The sequence below is a fragment of the Phyllostomus discolor genome, chromosome 9, assembly GCF_004126475.2.
Source record: "Phyllostomus discolor isolate MPI-MPIP mPhyDis1 chromosome 9, mPhyDis1.pri.v3, whole genome shotgun sequence".
Classification (NCBI taxonomy): Eukaryota; Metazoa; Chordata; class Mammalia; order Chiroptera; family Phyllostomidae; genus Phyllostomus; species Phyllostomus discolor.
Window position 1 is genome coordinate 54,961,049 of NC_040911.2, and position 24,869 is coordinate 54,985,917.

Genomic DNA, 24,869 nt, shown 5'->3' on the forward strand with positions numbered 1-24,869 from the left:
ATCAGGGTGTCACAGAAGAGCCTCTGCTCAGAGTGGAGAGGAGGCCCCAATTTCACTCATCTCTGTCCTTACTCCCTTGCCTGGAACTGTCAGTGTCAGGTGAATGTCAGGTTGGTTGAGGAAAAATCAGCATCTCTTGGCTAGAACATCCAGCTCCAGAGACAAATATGCTGGTCAACTCAGAGTGAGCACAGAGTGCCCTGTGGGAACCAGGGCAGCCTGGCTGTGAGGGAAGGAGAATCCCACTTTATTTTGTACCTGTCATATGGTGGCAGCTTTCTCATCCAGCTATGTGCCTGATGGTCATCTGAGGGAGGGCGTCAACTATCTCCCAGTTCAGAGATGAGGACATAAGCCAGGAAGAGGCAGTGTGACCTGCCCAAGCTCACTCAGTAGCAGGGAGTGAGTAGAAGGGAGTAGAAGGCGTGGCACTGGCCTCACTCCAGCACTACCCAGAGCAGAGTTTGTACACTGTGGTTCCTGCCCCAGGTGTGCTCCCTTGGGAACAGCCTTCCATGTTTATCTCCCACTTGGCTCTTCCCTGAGATTGTGGTACAGGCATGGGGATAAGGGCCTGTTTGTGTCCATACTCCACCTTTGATGTCCTGTTGGTCCTAGGAAAGATGCTTCCTTCCCCACCTTGGTTACCTTCCCTGAATATGGGTGATGGAGCAGGGTGCTTTCCCTGCCTGGCTCTGATCTGGGCACTTGCCACCTTCTTTGTCCCATCTAAGGAGAGGTTCATTCCCCTCAAGTCAGGCTATCTGACTGCTATCTTGCCATCCTCTCTGGGGAGGTCTGACTGCCAACCCTGTCCTGGGCAGTCCTCTAGGTGATTTCATCCTTAAGACTGTTTTCTGCAAGCCATTCTACTAGTCACAAGCCTCATGGTTCTCTGCAAAAAGCAATGGTGGCAGGTGGAGATAGCTGGTACATTTCTTTTGGACTCCTTGGGGAAATAAGTGGAGAGTGCTGGATTCTGGGCCTGTGTGGCCTGGAGCAATTTGTTTCTGAGGCACAAAGAGGTGAAGTGGCCCAGAGTCACACTTTGGTGGCCCCTAGAGTTCAATCTAACTCTACCTTGTTGCAAACTTGGCTGTACCCACACAAGCCTGTTTCTTTACATGTTCACTCACTAGGCAACCTCAGGAAGGATGTGTGTGCCTTTGGAACCACCCTGCAAGGCTCTGGCTGGACATTCACCATGCCAAGAAGCACCTTGGTCTTGGCAGGCAGCAGAATTCATGCCTGACTCGGGATCAGACATCTGGGCTACAGCCATGACACAGCCACTTGCTGTGTGACTTTGGGTTAGCTGCTTCAACTCTCTGAGCAACAGACTCTACTTATAAAATAAGGCTTGAACTAGATTCAGACTCAGCAAACTTTTTCTTTAAAGATGGTAAATAATTTAGGCTCTATGGGCCCTACAGTCTCTTTTGCAACCACTAAACTCGGCCATTGCAGCACAGAAGCAACTATAAACAATGTGTAAACAAATCCTGAGTATGACCATTTTCCAATATAACTTAATTTACCAAAACAGGTGGCAGGTGAGGTGGCAGGTGGGTGGTGGATTGCTGACCCATGCACTAGAGCAGTGGCATCAAACTCATTTTCACTGGGAGCCACATCAGCCTCACAGTTGCCTTCAAAGGGCCAAATGTAATTTTAGGGCTGTATAAATGTAACTATTCCTTAACTAGGGGCAAGGAGCTCGGCACTGCCGCTGGGTAGAAACAAGGTGCTGGACAGGATAAAACAAGATGGAGGGCCAGATTTGGTCTGTGGGCCTTTTGTTTGCCACCTGTGCACTAGAGGATCCATGTCCTTCTATCCTTTGCTCCTATGGAATTCTGTAACTATGGTTGGTCCAGAGTGGGAGCTAGACACAAGCTGTGGATCAACTACCAGTCTGCTTTGATGATGATCAAGAAATTAACATCTGTCAATTTTCTTGAAGGGGCCAGAGGGAAATTGTAGACTTTGGTAACCAGTTGTGTTTTCTCTTTGTAGAATGCTGAGATGTATAAACTATCTTCACAGCAATTCCATGAGGCAGCTTCAAAAATGGAGGGCACAATAAAGTAAGAATTTGTTTATTATTCTTCATAAACTTAGCCTGTATTTGTAAAAAAAAAAATTCCCATACATGACTTGAAACCCGGAGCCACCTGCCTAATTTCAAATTTCTCTAATAACACAGAAGACCATCTGTTACTCAGTTCTCTCACCTAGATCTGAGGCAGCCATTGGTCATCTGTAATTGGCCACATGATCTCTTACTTATTCCCTAGCAACCTGGCAAATGGGAGTGTGACTGCAGCAGACTCACTGGGCTATTTCAGGCCAAGTGTCCTGTGAGCCAGCCCAGGAGCTGGCCATGAGGCCCCCAGGAAAGTCAAGGAAGGGATGCTGCTTATCTCCCATTCCTGGAGGTGATTTTCAGGAGGTGGAGGTGGTCTATTCCCTGTAGGCACCCCTGGGTGACTGGCCCTGTACCATAACCTCTTGTATGCTGACATTCAAGGTAGCCCCTGTTTTACTTCCAAAAGGACTGGGGCTAGGGATACTGATGGTTCACTCCAGTCACATGGTGCTGCTGAGAGCAGCATTCTGTCCCCCATCTGTTGTGTTCCTGTACAACTTACTGCACCAAAGTAGACCACAGAACCCCACATTATTCTCTTGTTCCCTCACATACCATCACTATGTGGTGTAAATGTTAATTATTAACTAATACTGTACCCACCAATGTAAAACAAGTATGTGTCTCTCTGGTTTACTTTTTTATCTGGTCCCAGAGATTTCTTTGCTTTGCTTTCTCCTGCCCCCTTCTCATGTAACCCTTCTTATATCTCCTCCTTTGATGCTAGTGTATAAAATAAGCTGCAAAACTGCCATTCTCCAGAGCATTTTTCTCAATTCTTTGAGAGTTTGCTTCATGACAGCTGTCATCAGTTTGGCTCAAATAAACTCATAAAAAAAAATTCTCTACAGGTTTGGATGTTAAGTCACACTATACCAACATAGTTGACATCACAGGCCTACTTTCTACATGGTATCTCACTCAAAGCTTTAAAGGGTTCGTTCCTCTAAGTTTTGTAGATAAGGAAACCAGAGAAGTTAAGTGACTTGCCCAAGAGTACAGAGCCAATCAGAAGCAGGGCTAAGGTCTGATTCCAGGTCACCCTGACTCCAAAGCCCAGGCAGGCTCTTGGCTGCATCCTGCTGATCATCTTAGGTGCAGAGGAGACCTTCAAGGGACAGGGAAAATGCAAAGACAAATAGTGAAGAATAGTGGCTTCATAGCTGTCTCAGCTAGTCTTGACCCAGCCCTGTAGGTAACCACATGTGACTGTGGACAACCACTCTAGCTTCAGTTCTCCATCTGTGAAATGGAACCAACAATAGTAAATGAGAGCATATGGTTGAAGTGCCTAAAGAGCACCTATCAGTTAGTACTATGCTTAGTAAGTAAGTCATTGTCAGGGATGTTGCAAACAAATAACCAATCCTTCACTCAGATTAAAAATATACTCATGCTAGCTCCCCTTTGCCTTTAGAAGATATGAGGATGAGAAAGAATATGGCAGTAGGGTCAAATTCACTAAGCTAGGGACCAGGAAGCCAGAAGACCTAACTCTCAGGACTGTGGGCCACATGGCATGTGACAAAATGCATGGTCAGTGACTACCCAGCTGCCTGGCCTCTCCCTAGAGCTTCTCCCCCTCAGCAGTTGGTTCATGATGAGACCAGAATGTGGAATTGGCATCACTGACCCACAGACACTTCAGGGGGTGGGCCAGGGTGAGGAGCTAACTCAATTTTGCCCTTTCTAGGAGTTACATTACTCAGGTGGTTGTCAACTATCCACCTCTGAGGTGTGACTGCTTTCCAACCTCTTGCTCTCACTGATTGTGATTCTGAGTATTTGTCAGCCCCAGGTGAGCCACATGGGCCCTCTCTGGGAGAACAGGAGCTTCTGTGTGTGGTGTGGCCTACACATCCTGCTAAGGCAGCTGAAGATTTCATTCCTCGGGGTCCACATAGCTCATGGCACTCACTCGGACCCAGGCTCTGTGGGGCCCCAATGGGAAGGCGCAAGCCTTTCCTCATCTCCATCTGCCCACTGGGAAGTTCCTCTTCCGAGTCTCCTATTACTACTGCAGGACTTGAACTCTTCCAAGATAACTGTTTTCTCTTTCCCAAACTGGCTCTTGAGTCAGCTTCCCCACAAGCTGGCCGTGTTTCACCCCAGCTTCCAGTGTCCTGTGTACATCCTAGGCCTGTGCTGCATGTACATCTGCCCCTGCCCCTCCTGGCTTCTCACATGTCTTTCATCAGCAGCTGTTTTCACAAGCAATGTATCACCTCCCAGTCATCCAGACCTCCTGTTTCCTTCTTATGGTGTCAGCCACAAACACTCAGCACTCTGTACTGTGACTGGTTTGCTTGGAAGTCACCCTGACTAGCCCTTGAAAGGGACAGACCCTTGAAGGAGGAGAAGAGAGTTGGTCAGAGCCTCTGGTTACTTTATGAAGAAGGTCTACCAGGTCCATGGACACCATATCCACCCAAAAGACACAGAGCACAAGGCCTGGCTGTCTCTTCCCCACAGGAACCCCTCAGACCTTCCTATGATGTTCACCCTAAACTAAGCAGAACTGCGTCTGTATTGGACACAATGCATGGAATCTCCTGGAAAAGGAGATTCCTCTGACATTTCAAAGGTATGTTCTTAGACGCAAAAAGACCATAGGCTCACTTAAGGTGAAGACTGACCTTTGTCAAGGAATGTACAGGCCAGCCTAAGACTTAACTATCTACCTGGACCCACTTTTAGTCAGCAATTTTAATAGACAACCCATCGTATTGTTTTTTAGTGGAAAGGAGGCTTTTCCACAGGATTGTGAGGAAAATATTCAGAGGACCCATGCACAGGAGATTGTGTTATGGCATGGTTTATTCAGGTGGAAACAAAGCTGCCCATTGGGTTTCCAGTGTTCCATCTCTGTTTGTCCCACCATGGAAAAAGTCCAGCTGTGTCCTTAGCAAGGCCAAAACAAAAGCCAATGTCTAGAGTTTCAGCTTCATATTAAGCTTAGTCTTTTGAGGCTGCACAGTCTGCCACAGGCCTCAATAGCAGCTAGACCCACATGTTCACTTGCTCCAGGAGAGAAAGAATGCATGAATGCATGGAATGAGTGTGTTACTGGGTTGGGGTGGGGTGGTGGGGCACACGAGGGGGAGCATTTCTTTGTGCTCCTGGGTTTATATTAGCTTGGTCTTGGGACAGAACAGGTGGTTTTTCAAAAGAAGCAATAAACTTCCAAGTTTTCACATGCTTTTGACAGGTTTATACCCCCTAGTTAGACTGACAGGCCTCTTTAGTCAAGTACCACCTCCTGCACCCCCTAACAATTCCATACCAGAGTGGGGAATGGAGGCTAGTTAATGTCCTTGATGGAGAAATGCTATGATCCCCTGAGGTGTAAACTGTATCTTCCTGGTGAAGCAAACAGGCTCATTCTCTCAATTTGTTGAGCTTAATGTCTAATTCCTTTTGCTCCAGTAACATTATGTGGTTACTTTTGGTCTCTCAGTTTGTAAGGCCTGCCATGCAGGCCTCCCTTGAGTTTGTTAGGTGTGCTATGGGGCCCTTTTCTCATCCATAGACCATTACTAATAACGGCAGTCATTCGAATCACTTTTATAGCACCTAGCTTGGCATAGATAGAGTAGATGTAGTAAATAGAGTTTACCTAAGAAAACATTTTATCTTTTACCAAAGTAAACAGTAAATAGTGTAGAGTTAAATTTTTTTTGTATTTAAACACTGGGGGTGGGGCTAGAATCCTTGACTGGGAGATTTCTTGGGTTAGCAAAGAGTTGTAAATTGCATTGTAAATACCACAGGAATTAGTGCCAACTGCTGTCGGCAATAATATTGGAGAGTTTTCTTCCAAGACAGTGAGCATCTTTTAACAACTTTGAGTAAACTGAATGGTTATTTACATGGTCAATTAATGTCCATGTATTCACATATTTATTTAACACACATGTATAAAGTGTCTGCTATTGTAACCAGGAAGGGGATCTGGCCCTGAGCAGTTCTGCCTAGGGCCAGCCACTACTCTTGACTTTGTTTAGGAAACATTTCACAACATGAGCCCAGGTGATTTTAAAAGTATGTTTTTTAAAGCTGGGGACAGTGAAACAAGGAAGCAAGGGGAGAGCCTAGTCAGGGCTGCCTTGGCTCTCTAGAAATGCTATAGAAAAGAAATGAACCTAGTTAGTGCTGCTTTAGCTCACTGGGAAGTCAGACAGAAGGGGGCCTAGGAGACAGGTTCAGGGGGTTAGCCTGAGATGAACTGCCTCTCCCCATTGCTTCCTGGCTGCAAGTCTCATGGGGTCCCTTAAAATTTAGGAGATGCCTGCCTGTGAGAGAAGAAGAGGGGTGGGGGACAAAGGAATGGGTGTGCTCCTAGAAGAAACAGTGTGCACCAGGACCTTTGTTTTGAGTTGTTTTAAAGGCTGAGACTTTAAGGGAGGTCGTAGGGGAGAATCTCAATACAATATTTGTCAGTTTTATGCTGATGTGCCAAAATGAAATTTATTCCCTTAACTTCATCTGTCCTTGAATGTGATTGGCAAATGGCAGTAATTGGATTTCTGTTATCTCCCTGAGTAGAGTGATTTAAGCTATTTACCCTCTGGTTGTGAAGGAGAAGTACAAACCATTTATTCTTTCCTCTTTTTTTTTTTTTTTTTTTGCTGGTCTTGGTGTTCTCTCTCTCTCTCTTTCTTGTTGTTCAAGTACAGTTGTCTCCATTTTCCCCCACCACTTCCCCCCACCCCACCCATCCCCATCCCCATGTCCTCATTCCTATCCCACTTTGGCCTTGTCCATGTGTACGTCATACATGTTCCTTGACAACCCTTCCTTTTTTTCCCTGTTATCCCCGCCCTCCTCCCCTCTGGTTACTGTCAGTTTGTTCTTTATTTCAATGTCTTTGGTTATATTTTGTTTACTTGTTTGTTTTGTTGATTAGGTTCCACTTATAGGTGATCATTTGGTATTTGTCTTTTATCTCCTGGCTTATTTCACTTAGCATAATGCTTTCCAGTTCCATTCATGTTGTTGCAAAGGGTAGGAGCTTCTTCTTTCTTTCTGCTGTGTAGTATTTCATTGTGAAAATATACCATAGTTTTCTGATCCACTTGTTTACTGATGGGCAGAATGATATCAAACAATGACAATTTGACAAATCCTTCTTGCTTGTAAATTGAACATCTCTGATGATGTCACAAACCCAGTTTAACTTCCAAGTGAAAACAAAACTTTGAAGACTGTTAGCTGCACTAGACCAACATCCACCACTGAACACTGTGATTTTCCTTATAACACAATTTTTCTCAAGATCACCCCCATTGTCCTCAGAGGGACTGCATTAAGTCCAGTTTTAATTTTTGCTTGCTCATTTGCATAAACACAATAAGAGCAATAATCAATCACCTAGGATCCTTAAGTCTGCTTTGCTGGACCTCAAACATGGAACCTTTAGATTGAGTCTTGGTCCACCCTTCAGGGCACAGAAACAAAGCCACACACCTACCACCCAGCTTTGCCTGAAATACCTGCTTCCCTTAAATCCTTGAGGTTCCTGTTGTATGTTAAGGTTCCTCTTTGCCATCTTTTAGGAAAACAACATTCATACCTTCCCTGAAAATACTGCCATGAACCACAGGACCAGATACAGTACCAGGCCATTTCTCCAGTGGGCTTTTTTGTTAGCTTTGAAAGTCAACCTCAGTTCCTTAAGGCTTTCTGGTAATAACCAGAGTCCAGGCCTGCCTCCTTCAGGCATGATATTCCAGTCAAAGTCTTAGCTAACAGAACCACCATTGGAAACTAGTCTTGTTGGTTTTATGCAAAGAAACTTTATGCCATCTTCAGAATGCCAGATTCTGGAGGGATCAGGTAGGGAGAAAAATATAAAGCATGAAGGAAAATCCTTGTCCTTCCAATATGCACCAAGATTGCATTTCCATGCTTTATACCTTTTATTGTTTACTTTCTCACTTTATGTTAATTTTCAAATTTTCCTGGGAAACCTCAGTTTCCTTCAAAAACCAAAGTAAAGCAAAGTCCAACGTAAAGACAGAGTTCCAAAAGAAGGCGGACTGGAACTAGCCTTATAATCTTGTCTCATTTTCCACTGGTCCCACTAACCAGTCACACAGGCAACTTTTTTTAGAGCCCAAATGGTCCTAAGCTTCACTGGTAGATGCACTCTCTTGCCTACCAGTGCTTCCACTGGTCCTTTGGCAGAGACCTGACCACTCACTGTAGCTGGCACACTGACCAGCATTCCATGGCACAGAGACCCAATGGTAGAGGCATTCTGTTGCCTACCAGTCCCTCCACTGGTCTCTTGGCAGAGACATGACCTCTCATCACCTAGTCTCATGGCAGAGACATGCTGTCTTGCTCCAAGCCAGATCCCACTGGCACCAAATGACCCCTCCTAGGTCCAAAATGACCAAGGCATCCTCTCCAACCAGTTTCACAGATGACCTCTTCTAGGTCCCAGTGCCAAACAGCAGAGACAGAGGGTTCCCAATGTACCCAAAACAGTAAAGTTCCAACCATGTCCCCATAAGAATAAAAAACAAGCAAAGAATAACTGTACCCAAGAGTGAAGTTTCCTTTCCTCCATGTTTAGAACTTTCACAACTTTTCTATATACCTTTACTCATTCAGATCTACTCATAATTCACTTTCAATTCTCATTCTTTTCCACACTGGAAAGGATAATACTCAAATTCACTATCTGGCAGCTAGAAGCCCTTAGATTTACAAGCACATGAATAAAGTAAAAGAAACATTGTCACTCTGTGTTGGGAGTCACTGTCCTTTTCTGGAAGAGGAATTTCAAATCTCCGTCAGGAGTGCAGGTCCAGTTTTCCCTTTCAGGATCAACCACAGAAGCAGGGTCTGTGTCCTCTTCAGGCCGTGCCCATTTTGTCAGTGTGTGGTGGATCCGGGGCTTGATTCCCACCAGCTTCAGAGAAGAATGCTTTGTCAACAGGACATCATAGAGACCAGTCCATTGTTCAGCTAGCTGCTGTTCAGGACCTTGAGTCTTCCAGGATTTTCATCTGTCTTTGGGTGTGGTTAATACAAATGACACTAGTTGGAATTTAGCCACTTTCCCTGAGTAGGGTGTTTTAAGCTATTTACCCTCTGGATGGGGAGGAAGAGAAGTGTAAACCACTTACTCCTAAGTGTCCTTGGTTTAGGGAAGATAGGATTTTTTTATTTACTAGATGATTGTAAACTGCTTGCCAGATTAACTATCTACTTAGTTTCCCTATTCCACTTGTCCTGGCTTACTAGCTTGTCTCACATTTATACAAGCAATACAATGATATAAATAAATCCCAAAAATATTTTTCTGATCAAATGAGCCAGGCACAAGAGTATATATACTGTATGATTCCATTTATATAATATTCTAAAAAATTCAAACCTAATCTCTTCCATTTTCCTTTTTTTTAGTTTTGGGAATTCCCTTCTACAGTGGCCCTCCTCTTTACAATATGCACATTGATTGGCAGTTAGTGGGTGTTTCTTCCATCCTTTAGGGTCCTGTCTCTTTTTTTGGTCTCACCACCCTGTTTCTAAGAACAGCATGGCCTGCTTTACCTTCCTGTCTTCCCAGGTGTTATAAACTTTAAATGCTATGTCCACTAGCTGAAAGAGATTCATTCCTAATCTCCATCTAAATGCTGAAGTTTCTTTCTGATATCCAGAGCACTTTGCCCAATAAAAGTCATGTTCACCATCCACAGATTCTCTGGTGCCGGTGGATCAGCATCACTGTGCTTCTTATAGGCCTGATTGATCTTCTCTAAAAATTCAGAAGAGTCCCCATGTGGTCTTTGTTGAACAGCCAGTATCATATTCAGGCCCTCTTGTTTGGGTACACCTTCCTTAAGCCCTTCCAGTATGTACTTTCTGTAATGTTCCAGGAAAGATAGTCCCCCATCATTTGGATTCCAGTTAGACTCTGTCAAGGGAATTGCCCAGCTGGGTTGGGGGCCCCATTGGGATTCTTTTAGTGGAGATGTTGTTCAGTAGCCCAATTTATAACCAGCTGTCTCTCATCTGCAGTTAAGGGAGCTGTATATTTGCCCAGTTTGTATGATGAGTGGCAAAAATGGAAGTGATAAGATCTGCCATTTTCTGAAGGTCATCCCTATATGAGGGGTTGCAATTCTTCCAATTCAGTGAGTCTAAAGTGGAGAATGGAGTATGGGCCCAAAAGTAGCCAGCAGGCTGGCCTTGTTGATTTATTCTACCTATGAGATACTGCCTCAGAGGAAACTGGCTTGCTCCAGATAAGTAGGCTCCCTGGACAAATTGGGTGCCCTGATAGGTCTTTGAGGTGGAGACCCATCCCTTGTCATATAGGAGTGGAGCTGTTGGCTCTGTGGTTTTTACTTCAGGGGTAGCTTGTGAAGGGGGTGGTGGTGAGAAAGCTCCTCCTGCTACCCACCCTGTGTCCTCTGGATTCAGAGCATTGATGAAGTTTATCTCCTCATTCTCCTTCCTGCACCTTACTGGTGGTGAGAGGTTTTGAGGCCTCTTCTATGCACCATCAAACGGTTCTCTGTCCCCAGTGAAACTATTATGCAACAACATAAATGCATTGACATAATTAATTTCATCCCATCTGTCTAAATGTTGACAATACTGTTTCAATTGCATAACGGTACAATAACTTAGGGAGCCATGCATGGGCCACCTTTCCTCACAATCCAAAACATCTGTAGGCCACATAGTATTACAATAATTAATCAATGCCTCCTTGGACATTGAATAATGACAATACATGCTCCAGTCTGCCAAAATCCTACTGGGGCTCCCTCTAAGAGCCAGCACAGAACTGCCTTTATTGGCTCAGATATATAGGTCAAAAGCTATAACCAGAAAAATCCAAGAAACTGGAGAACATACAAACAAAACTGGTATCTGCCACTCCATTATTGCAAAGAGTACTCACCAGTAAATCTTCTACCAACCAATCTCATAAACTGTGGTCCCCACACAATGGCTTCCCCAAAGCAGTCTTCACTTGGACCTTCTTTCACAGTCCGTCCCTTCCCAGACCCATTTTCCTTTTCACCAGCCAGGCATGTTTGGGCAGCCAATGCCTTGAGCGGACATGCAGAAGAATTCCTGGAGACTGGGAAACTCCATAGTCCCATTCTTGCCGTTGACCAGCCATAGGAAGCTAGGGTCTCACCAGAGTCATCTGACTCTTGCTGTTACTGAACAGCAAGTGGGGTCCTGCTGCCTGCTACCACCCTCTAGCCAAAATTCCAGAGACCAAGGTTTGGTGATAAAGGAAAGAAGTCTTTATTCAAAAGGTACACAATTTTTGGAATAACACCTTTCTACATACATTAGTCACTTACAGCTTTAATCACTTAAGCCTATCAATTAAAGGCGAAACTCTTTTAACAACTGAGTGCTCATATCATTCCCCATTAGTTTTTAATTATATTATTTCTATAGGGTTAGTTTACAAACTACATAGGATATAAAAGCTATGCAGTTTTGGAAGAATGGCAGGCTTCTGTCTCAGAGCTTACCCCCTCTAGAACACCCAAAGAAGAATAACCTTGCCACCCCTCTGCCAGGCCAGCCCCATCCTAGGCTGCATACCCAGAGTTTCTTCCTATCCAAAATACTGTCCTTTGGGAAATGCAGGTTTCCTCAAGGTAGAGAGAGCCAGAGAACCAGAGAGCCCTTGTTTTATTTTAAATATTCTGGCCCATAATTCTATGAGCTTTGGAGACATTCAGCTTCTCAGCCAATCCTGTCCTAGAAGGTTTACCATTGCTTAGGACAACCTTCTCCTGGCCCCTCCCTACTCCTCCTTAGTGAACTGATCAGATGTGTTTCAGTTTCTCCTTGAAATCACTTTCCTTCTAAATGAAGGACTCATTTATTACTTATTTTAGTACAGCTTTGCTGATTACAAGTTTTTAATTGTCTGGAAATCATTTTGAAGATTATAGCAATCCTTTGTTTCAGTTCTTTGGAGGTACCTTCACATTCTCATTTGATCTCTGTTTTTTCCCCCTGAAGAAGTCAGCTATTGATCTGTTGATATTATTACTCCTTTTCTGTAAATTCTTTTTTTCCTCTGATTTTCAGATTTTCTTGTTGCCTTTGGTTTTTTAGCAGTTTTCTGTGGTATGCCTAGGTGTAAGTTCCACTGCCCCTCTCTCTGCCCCCACCATGGGTTTCATGCCTTGGGGTTTGATTTTTTTGTGTTAATTTCAGAAATTTCTCAGCCATTATCTCTGCAAATAAAAGTCTGCCCTATTTTATCTTTTCTCCTCTCTGGAATTTCAGTTACATATATAACTGTATCTCACTTTTTTTTTCTGTTTTTCATCTATCGTTTGTCATTCCCATGCAATAGCCTGAGTTTTCTCTATTAACATTGCATTTTACTAATCCTGTTTTTAATGTGTCAAGTCTGCCTTAAACCTATTTATTGAATTCAATTACTTCATTTTATTCAACTCTAGAAGTTCCATCTGCTCTTTTTTCATTTTTTTAAATTCTTAGTCTCTGGTGAGATTCTAGATTTTGCCATCTATTATTTTGATGTCATCTGAGGGTCCCTTGGAGCCTTATCTAGTAGCAGTTGCTTTTTGCTCCATATACTTTCTTGGTTTTCAGGAAGGAGCAGGCTTTCTTTCAAACTATCTGTCTTACTTCATGGGTTCTCCTCCCCACTCCATCCCTGCCTGGTGCTGGGCGCGCTCCTCCTTTCCTGGGCCTTCCTGGGTTCCAAGCCCTTATCCAGTCTGATTCTTTTCCCAGGGTAGGCTCCACCCCTTTGTGCCACCTTTGGGTCCTACTGCTCATGCTCTAAAGTTCTGCTGTGTCATCTGGTTTCTATGGTGCATGAGCTTCCTTCCCCCTAGCACCTTGATTTCTGCTGTCTCTGTGCCTAGCAAAGTAATTTTCCCCACTGTTTTATTCCTCCTCTACTTTTGCTTCCTCAGCTCTGTGAGACTTCTGAAAATGCTACTCTGTGTTTAGTGGCTTTTTGCTTAGCTCTTTAACGTCTTGCATTGAGTATGCTCAGGAATTTGACATATGCTTTAAAAGAGGAAAACCACGAAGTGTCGGCTTACTTCTTTTTATCTCCCTTCTTCCAGATCCCTGGTCCCTCAAATCCTAGCTGCTTTGGCAGCCTCAACCTCCAAAGGAATGTTGTTTCTCTACAGTCCTGTGAAGTTGCCAAAAGCCCTGCTGACTTTTCTGCTTTTTAGCTGGCACTGTTTGCCCTACTCTAAGCCTTCTTTCCTGAACCAAGAATTGGCAAAAACTCTAAGGGCAAAAATGGCTTAGGGAATGAACACTTACCTTTCTATAGTTACCTTCTTTTCATAATCAGCCCTTAAATTCTACTTTGTCTTAGTCCTTAGATGCCTTCAAACAAATTTTTTTATGGCAGATTTTAAAAATTTTTGTCTCAGAAGAGTATAGTTTTTTTTTTCACTTTGTTTCTGTTTTGTTTTTTTTGTTGTTGTTGTTTTTTTTTTCCCCCACAAGCTACTCCACTGTAGCTGGGAGCAGAAGTCCTGACTTAGCTTTTGAGGGATGATTAAAGTTTGCCAAGCAGAAAATGGCCATAGCAGGTAGAAGAAACGATAAGTACTAAAGCAGAGTCAAACACTGGTTATGTTAACAGCATTGGACAACAATGACATGGGTGACTCCAAATTTTTCTTGAGCTCACCAAGCTTTCCTGAAGTCTTCCAAGCCCAGCATTGATACAGGGACACAGAAGGTGCCTGGTTGAGTTGAAGGTCAACAGAACTTATGACTGAAGGGTGTTGATGGTGAGGTCAACATTCACAGTTTGAGAACTCTTGTTTTGGAAGAATCCTATTGTCTGGATAGAAATAAATATTCAAAGTATGTATGCATGGGCAACCCCCCTCTCCCCACACACACACTCAGGCACACATACAGACCCATGTACCTCACAACAATGCAGCAGGTACAATTATTCAGATTTTCTGAAAGAAGAGATTAAGACCCCAGGGAACATTTGGTATTTATTGTGTCACATCTATTTTTTTATGACAACCTTCAGTTCTCTTCCTGTGGGATTCATTCAGGGCTGGTCTCATCTTCTTCCTGTCAGGAAACTTATACGGTCCTCCCTGGCCCCACAAAGAACCAGCCCTTAAAGAGGTTAGAACAGTTGAGTTGAAGGAAGAAGGGTATCAACTATTTCTTGTAACTGAGTCATTGTGCTCTAAGGACTTTGATACAAAGATACCTGATTAATGTGGACAGGACCAACTGGAATTGCTGGAGCTGAGCTGCTGCTGTATGTTTTCACCGTCATCTGCAAGGGAGGCTTCTTAAATAAACTATGAGAAAGAGGTTTGGACTCCACTGGAAGGATCAATTATTTTCAGGGGCTTGAGTTTCCCTGCTTTGCATCTACTTAGTGAGCAAATGACAAATTGATTACCTATTAAAACAATGGTCATTTATTTGAACCCCTAATAAGGTGGCATTCAATTTTTCTTTTGCTTTTTTTAAAGTATGTTTTATTGATTATGCTATTACCATTGCCCCATTTTTTTCTTCCTTTTATTCCCCTCTGCCCTGTACCCCCACCCTCCACCTTAGTTCATGCCCAGGGGTCATACATATAAGTTCTTTGGCTTCTCCATTTCCTACACTATTCTTATCCTCCCTCTGTCTGTTTTGTACCTACCATTTATGCTTCTTATCCCTGTACCTTCCCCCCATTCTACCCCCACCCCCTCCCTGTTGATAACCCTCCCTGTGATCTCCATTTCTGTGAATCTGTTCCTGTTCTAGTTGTTTACTTATTGGGTTTTTTTTTTTTTATTCAGTTGTTGATAGTTAAGTTTGTTTTCATTTTACTGTTCATAGTTTTGATCATCTTTTTCATAGATAAGTCCCTTTAACATTTCATATAATAAGGGCTTGGTGATGATGAACTCCTTTAACTTACCTTATCTGGGAAGCCCTTTATCTGCCCTTCCATTCTAAATGATAGCTTTGCTGTATAGAGTAATTTTCTGTGTAGGTCCTTGCCTTTCCAGACTTGGAATACTTCTTCCCAGCCCCTTCTTGCCTGCAAGGTTTTTTTTTTTTTTTAGAAATCAGCTGATAGTCTTACGGGAGTTCCTTTGTAGGTAACTGTCTCCTTTGCTCTTGCTGCTTTTCATGTTCTCTCCTTATCTTTAATCTTGGGTAATGTAATTATGTTGTGCTTTGGTGTGTGCTTCCTTGAATCCAACTTCTTTGGGGCTCTCTGAGCTTCCTGGACTTCCTGGAAGTCCACTTCCTTTGCCAGATTGGGGAAGTTCTCCTTCATTATTTGTTCAAGTAAGTTTTCAATGTCTTGCTCTTCCTCTTCTCCTTCTGGCACCCCTATAATTTGGATATTGGGGTGTTTCAGTTTGTCCCAAAGGTTTGTAAGACTCTCTTTACTTTTTTGAATTCATATTTCTTCATTCTGTTATGGCTGAATGTTTATGTGTTCCCTCTGCTCCAAATTGTTACTTTGAGTCCTGGTTTCCTTCCACTCACTGTTCATTCCCTGTACGTTTTTCTTTATTTCACTTTGCATAGCCTTCCCTTTTTCCTCCATTTTGCAACCATACTCAACCATTTCTGTGAGCATCCTTATTACCAGTGTTTTGAACTTGGCATCTGATATGTTGGCTATCTCTTCGTTGCTTAGTTGTTTTTCTAGAGTTTTGATCTGTTCTTTCATCTGGGCTGTGTTGTTGTTTTTTTTTTTTTTTCCTCAGTACAGCTGTTACACTGAAAGGTCAGAGCCTTAGGTACTCACCTGGAGAGGTCAGAGAGGGAACAATGCTGTGTGCTTGGCTCTGGGCCAGCTCAGTCACTTTCCCCACTACCCACAAGCAAATTGAGCTCTTCTGGTGTTGATACCTGAGTGTGTGGGTTTGTGTACATTCTAAGACCCTGTGAGTCTCTCCAAGGAGCTCTCCTGCCAGGCTGGGAGTTTCTACTGCCACTACAACCCCCACAGATTTTTAAAGCCAGGGGTTTTGAGGCTTTCTTTCTCTGTGCTGAAACCCTGGGTTGCATGGTGTGTCTTACTCCCCCGTTGTTTATCCTGGTTTATCTGCACACAAATGTGGGACTGCTCTGTCTGCCCACAGCCACCTTGCATTCCCGGTCTTCCAGCCCCTGCCTTGCCGCATATCCTCTCCACCCCAGCTGCCTGTCTTTGCCCCTCCTACCAGTCTGAGTGATTGTTTCTTCTTTAACTCCTTGGTTGTTGGACTTCCATACAGTTCAATTTTCTGGCAGTTCTGGTTATTTTTTGTTTTTAAATTTTTTGTTGTCCTTTTGGTTGTACAAGGAGGCAAAGCATATCTACCTATACCTCCATCTTGGCTGGAAGTCCCCAGGTGGCATTCTAAACTCTTTATTTCAAATGTTCAAATTAATTTGAATTTGACATATTTCTATCTCTTACTTCTCTATTTTACCTAACCTTTTAAAAGGAGAAATTTCTGTTCAGAAATTTACCAAAATATGTGGTTTAAACTGGTGTGCATGTCCCTTTGAGAGGTTAACGAATCAAATCCCACTTAATAATTCATTTAACAACTCAAAATTCAGCTAATGTGTTTCTTTTTAAAAAAGCAATTATTGGCCATCACCATGTACAGCTGTTATGCTAGGTACATACACAATACCTGGGATCTCCTAGTCATGATAAGCTCATGTAGCAGAGGCCATCATTGTCCCATTTTGCAAATGTGGAAACTGAGTCACTAGGCTCATTTTCCTAGTCTATAAAATGGTGACAGTGGTGATGCCCATTTCTCTCAGGCTCTTATAAAGACTAAGTGCATAATCCATAGAAGTGCCCAGGGACACAACCAGGTGGCAGCAAAGTGCGATTTGAACCAAGTCTGCATGAGATAATACTTGCTCTTTCCTGCTATACTGGGATGCTTACTCTCTATCAAGGAATTTACAGGACAGAGGATTAGCTACTTGTTGATTAGCAGTCTGACTGACTTTCCTAGAGCTATAACATTTTCTTACATTTCAGCCTACAACTCTGTGCATGTTTGTGCATGTGATTTTTCCCAAACAGCAGGGCCCTTTGTAGATATTTACTCCCACACCAAATGTTGGCAGAGTCCTGTTGTTTTGTAGCAAGAAAGACAAAGATGCATGGAGATAGAGAAAAAAGGCCAACAGAGGTAGTGTTTGAGTACCATGTGGGGATAGAAAGTCCAAAAAGAAAATGTGTGATGACAGTGTTCTCTAGGGCCAAAGCCCTAGGCTGGTTGTGCGGGTTAGTAACTTTGGGTCTCCTGCAGAAAGGCACTATCGCGTCATCTGGGAGAGGAGAGATTGGTTTTTTGCCTCTACCCCCATCTGTACCCTGTCAGACTGTGGATCCCAGCAGTCTCCTGCTGAACCTAGACATGACCTCAAGATCTTCAGCGTAGCACTCTAGCAACTGGTATCAAATGTCCAGGGGTTGACATTCAAGGTGAAACCTATTTGCCATCCCTGGATCTAATGAGTTCTAAAGATAGTTTTCAAATCTGATATTGTGCTTGGTTCCTGATTTCAGAACACGAAATCTACTTAGTTGTTTCTTTGTACATCCTGTGTTCTGTCTAGAATACCCTCCCTCTTCTTTCCTTACACATTATGCCCACTGTTCAAAATTCAACTTAAGCATCTTTTCTGCTTACTGTTTGTCTTACCCAGAGGTCAATCCAATATCTTATTTTTCTCTGGACCCTCACTGTCCAGTTCAGGGCTTAGCTGTGATAGATGCCACCAAGTGTGTGTTGGATGGGCTGATGAGCTGATGCCTGTTGTATGGACATTAAGGGTGGGATTTAAAAATCAATAGTTCACTATTTAAGTACCTTCTCTGTGGAGGCTTCTGCAGCATGTGCAGTGCTCTGTATGGGGTGGAGACCCCATGTGGAATGGAACTTTGAGGTCAAACAAGTGAGTATGCATGTCCCAGTGGTGCTGCCTGATGTGTGGCCTGTGTCAGATGATGTAACTGCTCTGAGGAACACTTTCCTTGCTTCCGAAGTTCATTTTGAGGGGATCAGGAGTAGTTTGTTAAGCACTTAATAAGTACTAAGTAAACAGTATTATTATATAGAAACTTACATTTTAGTAAGGAAAAGATTTGAGTGCAGTAGCCAAAGGAGCATATAGTCCTTGATGCATAGAGTGATTCAGTGACTCTCTGAACTTGAAGCCGTGAAGGAAGGGAGTACCCCACAGCTCTCCTTTTGGGGACTTGCCCTAGAGAGACCTTCCATGTGTGCACAAGCAGACACAGTCTAGAAGACACTGTGGCCCTGGTTCCAAGTGTGAGAAATTGGAAACAGCCTCACTGCCTATGAACAGGTCAGTGGATAGCATTATCCATCTGACTCTGGAATAGCAAATGGCAGTTAAAAAGAATGAGTGGGAGCTCTGTGTACTGGTATGGGAAGATGCCTGAGACATCTTTTTGGGTGAATAAGCAAGTTGTGGTTTATTGTGTATATGTACACTGTACACACATACACTGGCACACTATCTGTTCTACAAGTACACGTAACTTATCTGGATATAGAGAAGAAAGTCTGAAAGAACACACTCCAAATGAACACAGTAGTTACATCTGGGCAGTTCCAGCGTGTTTAGAATTATGAAAAAGGTCAAAGGGGATTTATCTTTATCTGGTGTTTTAAATTTTCTAAAGAATACATTAGTATGTATAGCTCATGTAGTAAGAATATAAAGATAATTATAAGAGAAGGAATGCTGATGGTTTGGGCCCAAGGAGAGGGAGCTTCCCAGTATAGGACAATTATATCCTCAAACTGACAGCTGACAGTGACCATACAGAGGCAAGAACTGGCCCTGGAACTGTGTTCCTGGTTGTACATGTGAGTATGTGTGTGATTGGGCATGTGCACATGTACATACATGAATATGCAGGAGGTAATGTATATGTGAGCATGTGTGCATATACATGTGTAAGTACATATGTGTGCGCATTTGTGTGTGCATGTGCATTGCTTTCTGGTCAAGTCTTGGCCTCTAACTTTCACTAGTGCCCTTTTCTTGAACTTTTGTTCCATCAAAGACTGGGCCTGTTGGACTAGATCTGTGTTTTTTAAATGTCCTTAAGCTACAGCTTTTGTGTTCAGAAGAAATCTGTTATGATGTGTGAACACAGATATGATATGATTCTGGATGAAGCCAGAATGGACATTCTGAGGTTCTTGGGTCAGAAGCCCAGCTCCTCCAAGGCTGGAGGTCTGGGGAAAGATGGGCTCCTTTCCTTCCAGGCCCCCGTCACCTGCCTTAATTAGGGCCCAGCACACTCATACAGGATCCTGCAGGTACTACTGACCAGGTTAGGGCTGATATAACATTTCACACAGTAGTAAGGAAGTCATGAAAGATGAACCTTGAGGCAGGCAATATAGCTTTTGCTGGCAGATATATGCAAAGGTTGCATCAGGAATGAAGCTATTGAGCAAAGGAAACTTAGAAATTAGCCAGTGGTTTTCTGTTCTGTATTCTGTACGTGTCATTATAAATCAAATACTGGGCACGTGGTGCTTCCTACTGTGCCATGCTAGCATGCAGTAGAGAGATTGGGAGGCTGCAGAGGGAGATAGGCCAAAGAGTTGAAGTGTTGAGTAGGTAAATGCCTCCTGGAGGGAGAAGGTTGGCCAGAGCATGTAACTGCATTCCTCAGAAATCTCACTTGTAGCAGGACTAGAGCCTTGCACTGCAGTTTGAAAATTTAAGTTAGCTCTAGAGAAGGACTTCCTGATTTTTAATGAGAGATTATAATGTGATAACTGGGGTAAGGAAGCTATAGAGCCCTTATCTTCCTCTGAAGATATTTAAGGAAAAGCAACAGTGTTACTTTGTGATTGTAATGTGGTGTAACAGCGCTCTTCCCCATTTTATCACAAGGATTAGAAGGGCTACTTCCTCTGCATCAGCTTCGGCATTCTGTCTCTGCCTCCTCTGGCTGGCAGCCAGCTGGCCACCAGGTTTCTCCCATGAAGAGTTTCTTGGTGGTTTGCTCTTGACTGCTGCTTAGGTCAGGAAGGCCATCCCCCTTCTAGCACCTGATCCCCAAAGCACCTGATCTGGGACTGGAGCCACCATCTACAAAAGGGAGTTGGGGAGAACCTGGTTGTATTTGCATATAACCTTACTCTCTAAATGTATTTTATAACCACTTCAAAAAGAGGATTATAGCCCTGCCTGGTGTGGCTCAGTGGATTGAGCACCAGCCTGCAAACCAAAGGGTCATCAGTTTGATTCCCAGTCAGGGCGCATGCCTGGGTTGCAGACTAGGTCCCCAGTAGGGGCTGTGTGAGAGGCAACCACCATTGATGTTTCTCTCCCTCCCTCCCTTCCCCTCTCTCTAAAAATAAATAAATAAAATCTTTTGAAAAGTAAAGAGGGTTAGACAATGGTAATCTGGAGCCTCTCCTGAGACCGGTACCAGATAGGACGTGTGCACAATGGGTAAGATGTAGTCTTTGCCTCCACTGGAGAGCACAGACACTCCCCCAAGCTGCCCTGCTTGCAGCCTTCCCCGCCCCCCACCGCCCACCCCAAGATAGAATGCCTCCTTTGTGCCCCTTGGAACCTGGGGGTCACTGGGATACACCCTAGGGTGCCACTTATAGCACCATTTTGCACTTCTGTGTTCTAGTATCACATTCTACTAGACCACAGACTTTTTATGGGCAGGGAACTTGCTTTACTCACCTTTCTATCCCCAGGGCCCATTTAATGAGTGGAAACCCACCATAGCATTACATACATGCTGCATAACAATACGTAACATTACACACAACAGCAGTGTATGAATAAAGCACTCTCAGAGCAGAGGCAATGGAGCGATGAGTTCTGCCTGGGTACACTGGGGCTTAAGAGATGAATTCACCTTTGTGCTGGATCCAAGCAGGCCCTGCTGTCAGTGGTCAGTGTGAACAGAGACTCAGGGTGGGATCTTTCTCTGTGGGCTGTTTAAGGAAGGTAGAGTACCTGCACTGCGGGGGGAGAAACCCATATTTGAGGGGGTAAGGATGAGGCTTGGATGCAGCTGAAGAGGCAGGTTGGTACCAGATACAAAGGGCCTTCTGAGCTTATGAAAGAATGTGGAATTCACCCTATAGGCAGTGGTGAGCCATAAAAATGCTTTTAAGGATAAAATTAGCATGATCAGATTTGTGTTTTAGAAAGATAACTGGCCACATTTGGGAGATGAAAATGGTTAATGGTGTTGGGTGGAAGGCAATTCTACCTAGGACTTGCTACAGTACTATAATGGCCCACCATCTGGTGGCTACACACAGAGGGGCTCTGTGTAGGCATGTTCCAGGCTACAGCGGGAGTCAGGCAGAGGGGTTCCTGTGTTCAGGGCAGAGAGATGGACAAATGGTCAGTAGCGGAATAAGGTCATTATACAATGTGCTATGTGGAAGATAAAATAGGATAATGCTGTAGAGGGTGATGAGACTTCTAGATGGAGGATCAGGGCTGTCTCTGACACTGGAACACAACTGCAATTAGAATGGTTTGGGCAGATACCCAGGCATGGGTGCAGTCAGTTATCAGGAGACTGAACACCAGGCCAGGAAGGCCAGCCAGGTCCAGTGGCAGGTGGGTGAGGAGTTGAAAGGCAGGGAAACTCTTGACTGAGGGTGGGATGATCATGAGCCTCCTAGAGATTTGTTCATTGCCCCCTCCCCCAGTGCTGTGGGCAGATGAGGGCCACTCCAGCTACTGGTGGGGCAGTGGGCTCAGTGAAGGTCCTGTTGCATTCGAAGTGCCTGGAGACAAGGTCCCGGACTGACACCTGACTCCGAACCAGGGATTCTGATGGGGGTTCTGAGGAGGGTAGCTGCAGGCTCCAGGGAGAGGGCAGACTTGAGGGGCAGCTCCCACCCAGTGCTTTCATACTGTTTAGAGATCCATGAGATGGGAAATTGGGCTAGAGATGACAATTTGTTAATCTCCTCCCCTCAACAAAGATGAAACTGGCATTTCATTTTCAGCTCTATTAATGGACTCACTTTGGGAATAAAGCCAGCATCCCCCAAGGCATGGCTGGGGCTCTTTTCCTTTGTGCACTTTTGTTATATTTAGATTCGCTTCTAGGGATTAAATGTTATTACAGTAGAAGAATTTTTTTTTTTAATTATTGAAGAGGCTATTGCTTAACATGAGCATCATTAGATTGATTTTTCCAAGTACTATTGCCCTGCCCTGCTCCCTGAGAGGAAGCTTTGCTCATGTTTATTTTTTATTATTTCTGACGTGGAAAGTAGCAGCCTGGTTGGAGGTAGGGCCTTTCTGTCTAACTTGCGATAGGCCTGGCCATGGGCCCACCCAACAATGTGGTGTGTGAGTGTGCACATTTTTCCCCCAAGAAGGTAGCCCTGGCCAGGGTGTCAAAAGATTGTTAGATGGTAAAATGGTGGCAGAGACAAAGAATTCCCCTCAGATCTGATTACAGTCAACCACACTGCTTGTCCTCTGCAAGCACCAAGGGCTTTGGGCTCTGTTGACCTCTCAAGAGGCTGCCAGCAGGATCCACTGTGGTAGAGGCTGGATACTGTGTCCTGGAATCCAGTTATTCCAGGATTGGGTGGATGTTCCAGATTTATTTCCTCTGCAGCATTCTGTAAAATCATATTCATTTTAACAGACCTTGACATTTAATGGAAGCAGGTATCTCAAGTGGTTTCAAGATCTTTAGTCTCCAGGCTACAGGAAGAGGTGGGGATATTGCAGGGTCTGAATGGTTGGGGTCTCCATTCCTGCTGTTAAAGAGCTATCTGTCTCTGCAAGTGCCAGCAGAGGGCCTTCCCTGAAGACTTCCCTCAGCAAAATGGTGTGCAAAGTATGGGCAGCCTCATGAAACCCTTGGCACTTGACTTATGCCCACTTCAAGTACACCCAGGCCAGAGTATATCCTGAGAGACACAACTTGACTTGTGGCTGTTGGTTGCTGGTTTTATTGTACAGGAAAGGGCTTTTGTTCTGAGTATAGTCAGATCCAAGAGAGTCAAGATCTATGATTCTAAGACTTTCCCATAAAGTCCAGTCTCTCTGGGAAGTTGAGGGTATCTATACTGGGCCATGATTAACCACCACTGCCATCATTGCTCCCCTCCCATGCACACATACATGCACTAAGTACACGAGGGTCTGAGTCACTCTGCCTGGTGCCATTTCTGAAATCACAGAGCCCATGGCTGGACAGGCCTTTGGGGTCATCCAGTACAGTGCAAGATGCAGGCAGGATTCTTCCTCACCAAGCTGTCCATGTCCGTTCCATCTCTGCACAGCCCTAACTATTACAGAAGCACTCTCCAGTGGAACTCAGGGCTCTCTTGGGAACTCCCTAGCTTTGTCCTTGGAACTTTCTAGAGCACAGTGACAATGCCTCTGTATTCCATCCAGGCAGATATTTGAACGTTGTGTCCCCCTACACTTCTTAAGCTTAATCCTTTCAGGAGTAATACCCAATTCCTGAAATCACCCAACAAAGCACATGCTAGGCTTCCAATCTCCATCTCCTCTCCCTTTGCTCCCTGTTAGCAACAGGCTCTGGGATCCAGAGCAGGCTGAGCAGCCAGAATGCAGTGCACCATCATTTCACTTGTCTAGAGACGGTTCTGTCTACAGCACACTTGCCAGGCTGCAGCACCTTATTAGCTTGATTGTGCACTGTCTAATTAGCAGGTCCCCACTGACCATTTATATAAAGCTTCTGCAAGCTCATCTCCATGCACACCTATTAAAAGCTATTTGGAATTGGGTTGAGGAACTTGTATTTATCCCCAATAAACTTATTTGGGTATATTCAGCCCAGCCTACAGGCTGATTATTTGGATATGTGGATTCTGTCACCCAGCATATGCATGAATCATCCCTCCCAACTCAGTCTTCCATAAACTTGCTATATGTACCTTTTCTTCAACTAAGTCATTGATGAAAACATTAAGTTGCACAAGGCTGTAAACAGAACACCAGTAGAGACCTCCTTTAAAGCTGACCTCCTGCACATAGGTTCAGTGATACAACTAATTCCTAACATATTTACTTCTTGGGGCATCCAGCCCATGTTATTCATCCTTTTCCACCAGGTGAGACTGTGAAAGTAGAGGCTGGGGCTAGCAGGCCATTGTATGGCCCTGGTCTCCTAGCCAGGATATCTGTTAAAAGGAAGAGGAGAGAGTGTGGAATGACATCTTTCCAGTGGGCTTACTTGTTTCTACTGACACCAGTTCCTTTTCTAAGCACTCTGAAACCAGCGTCTTTACTAAACCACTCTAGAAGCTTATCTGAGTGCTGCCTACATTTTAGGGAATATACTCTTTTGAAAACCATGAAATGGAAAACTATTCCTTTACAGTGTTCCTTGTTCTCAAGTAATCTTTAAAGTTTACCTACAGTAGCTCAGTGGTCTCACCCTCAAGTTCTCTTGCTATTCTTTTTTTCTTTTATTATTTTTTTTATTTTAAGTATATTTTATTGATTATGCTATTACAGTTGTTTCATTTTTCTATTCTTTTTTAAAATTTTTATTTAAATTGTTGTTGCAGTATAATTTTCTATCTTTTACTCCCATCCCAAACCATCCACCCAACCCTCCCCACCTCCCTCCCATTTCCACCCACTCCTAGTTTTTATCCATGTGTCCTTATACTCGTTCCTGTAAACC

General features: G+C 44.0%; 1 protein-coding gene across 1 annotated transcript in view; it reads left to right on the top strand.

Moving 5' to 3' along the window:
• The window catches only part of CHCHD6 (coiled-coil-helix-coiled-coil-helix domain containing 6), a 341,492-nt gene that overhangs the window by 275,853 nt on the left and 40,770 nt on the right, over positions 1-24,869 (top strand). Inside the window, exon 5 of the mRNA XM_036009395.1 lies at positions 2,017-2,087. Within this exon, the coding sequence (XP_035865288.1) occupies positions 2,017-2,087 (71 nt within the window). The remainder of the gene's footprint in view (positions 1-2,016; positions 2,088-24,869) is intronic.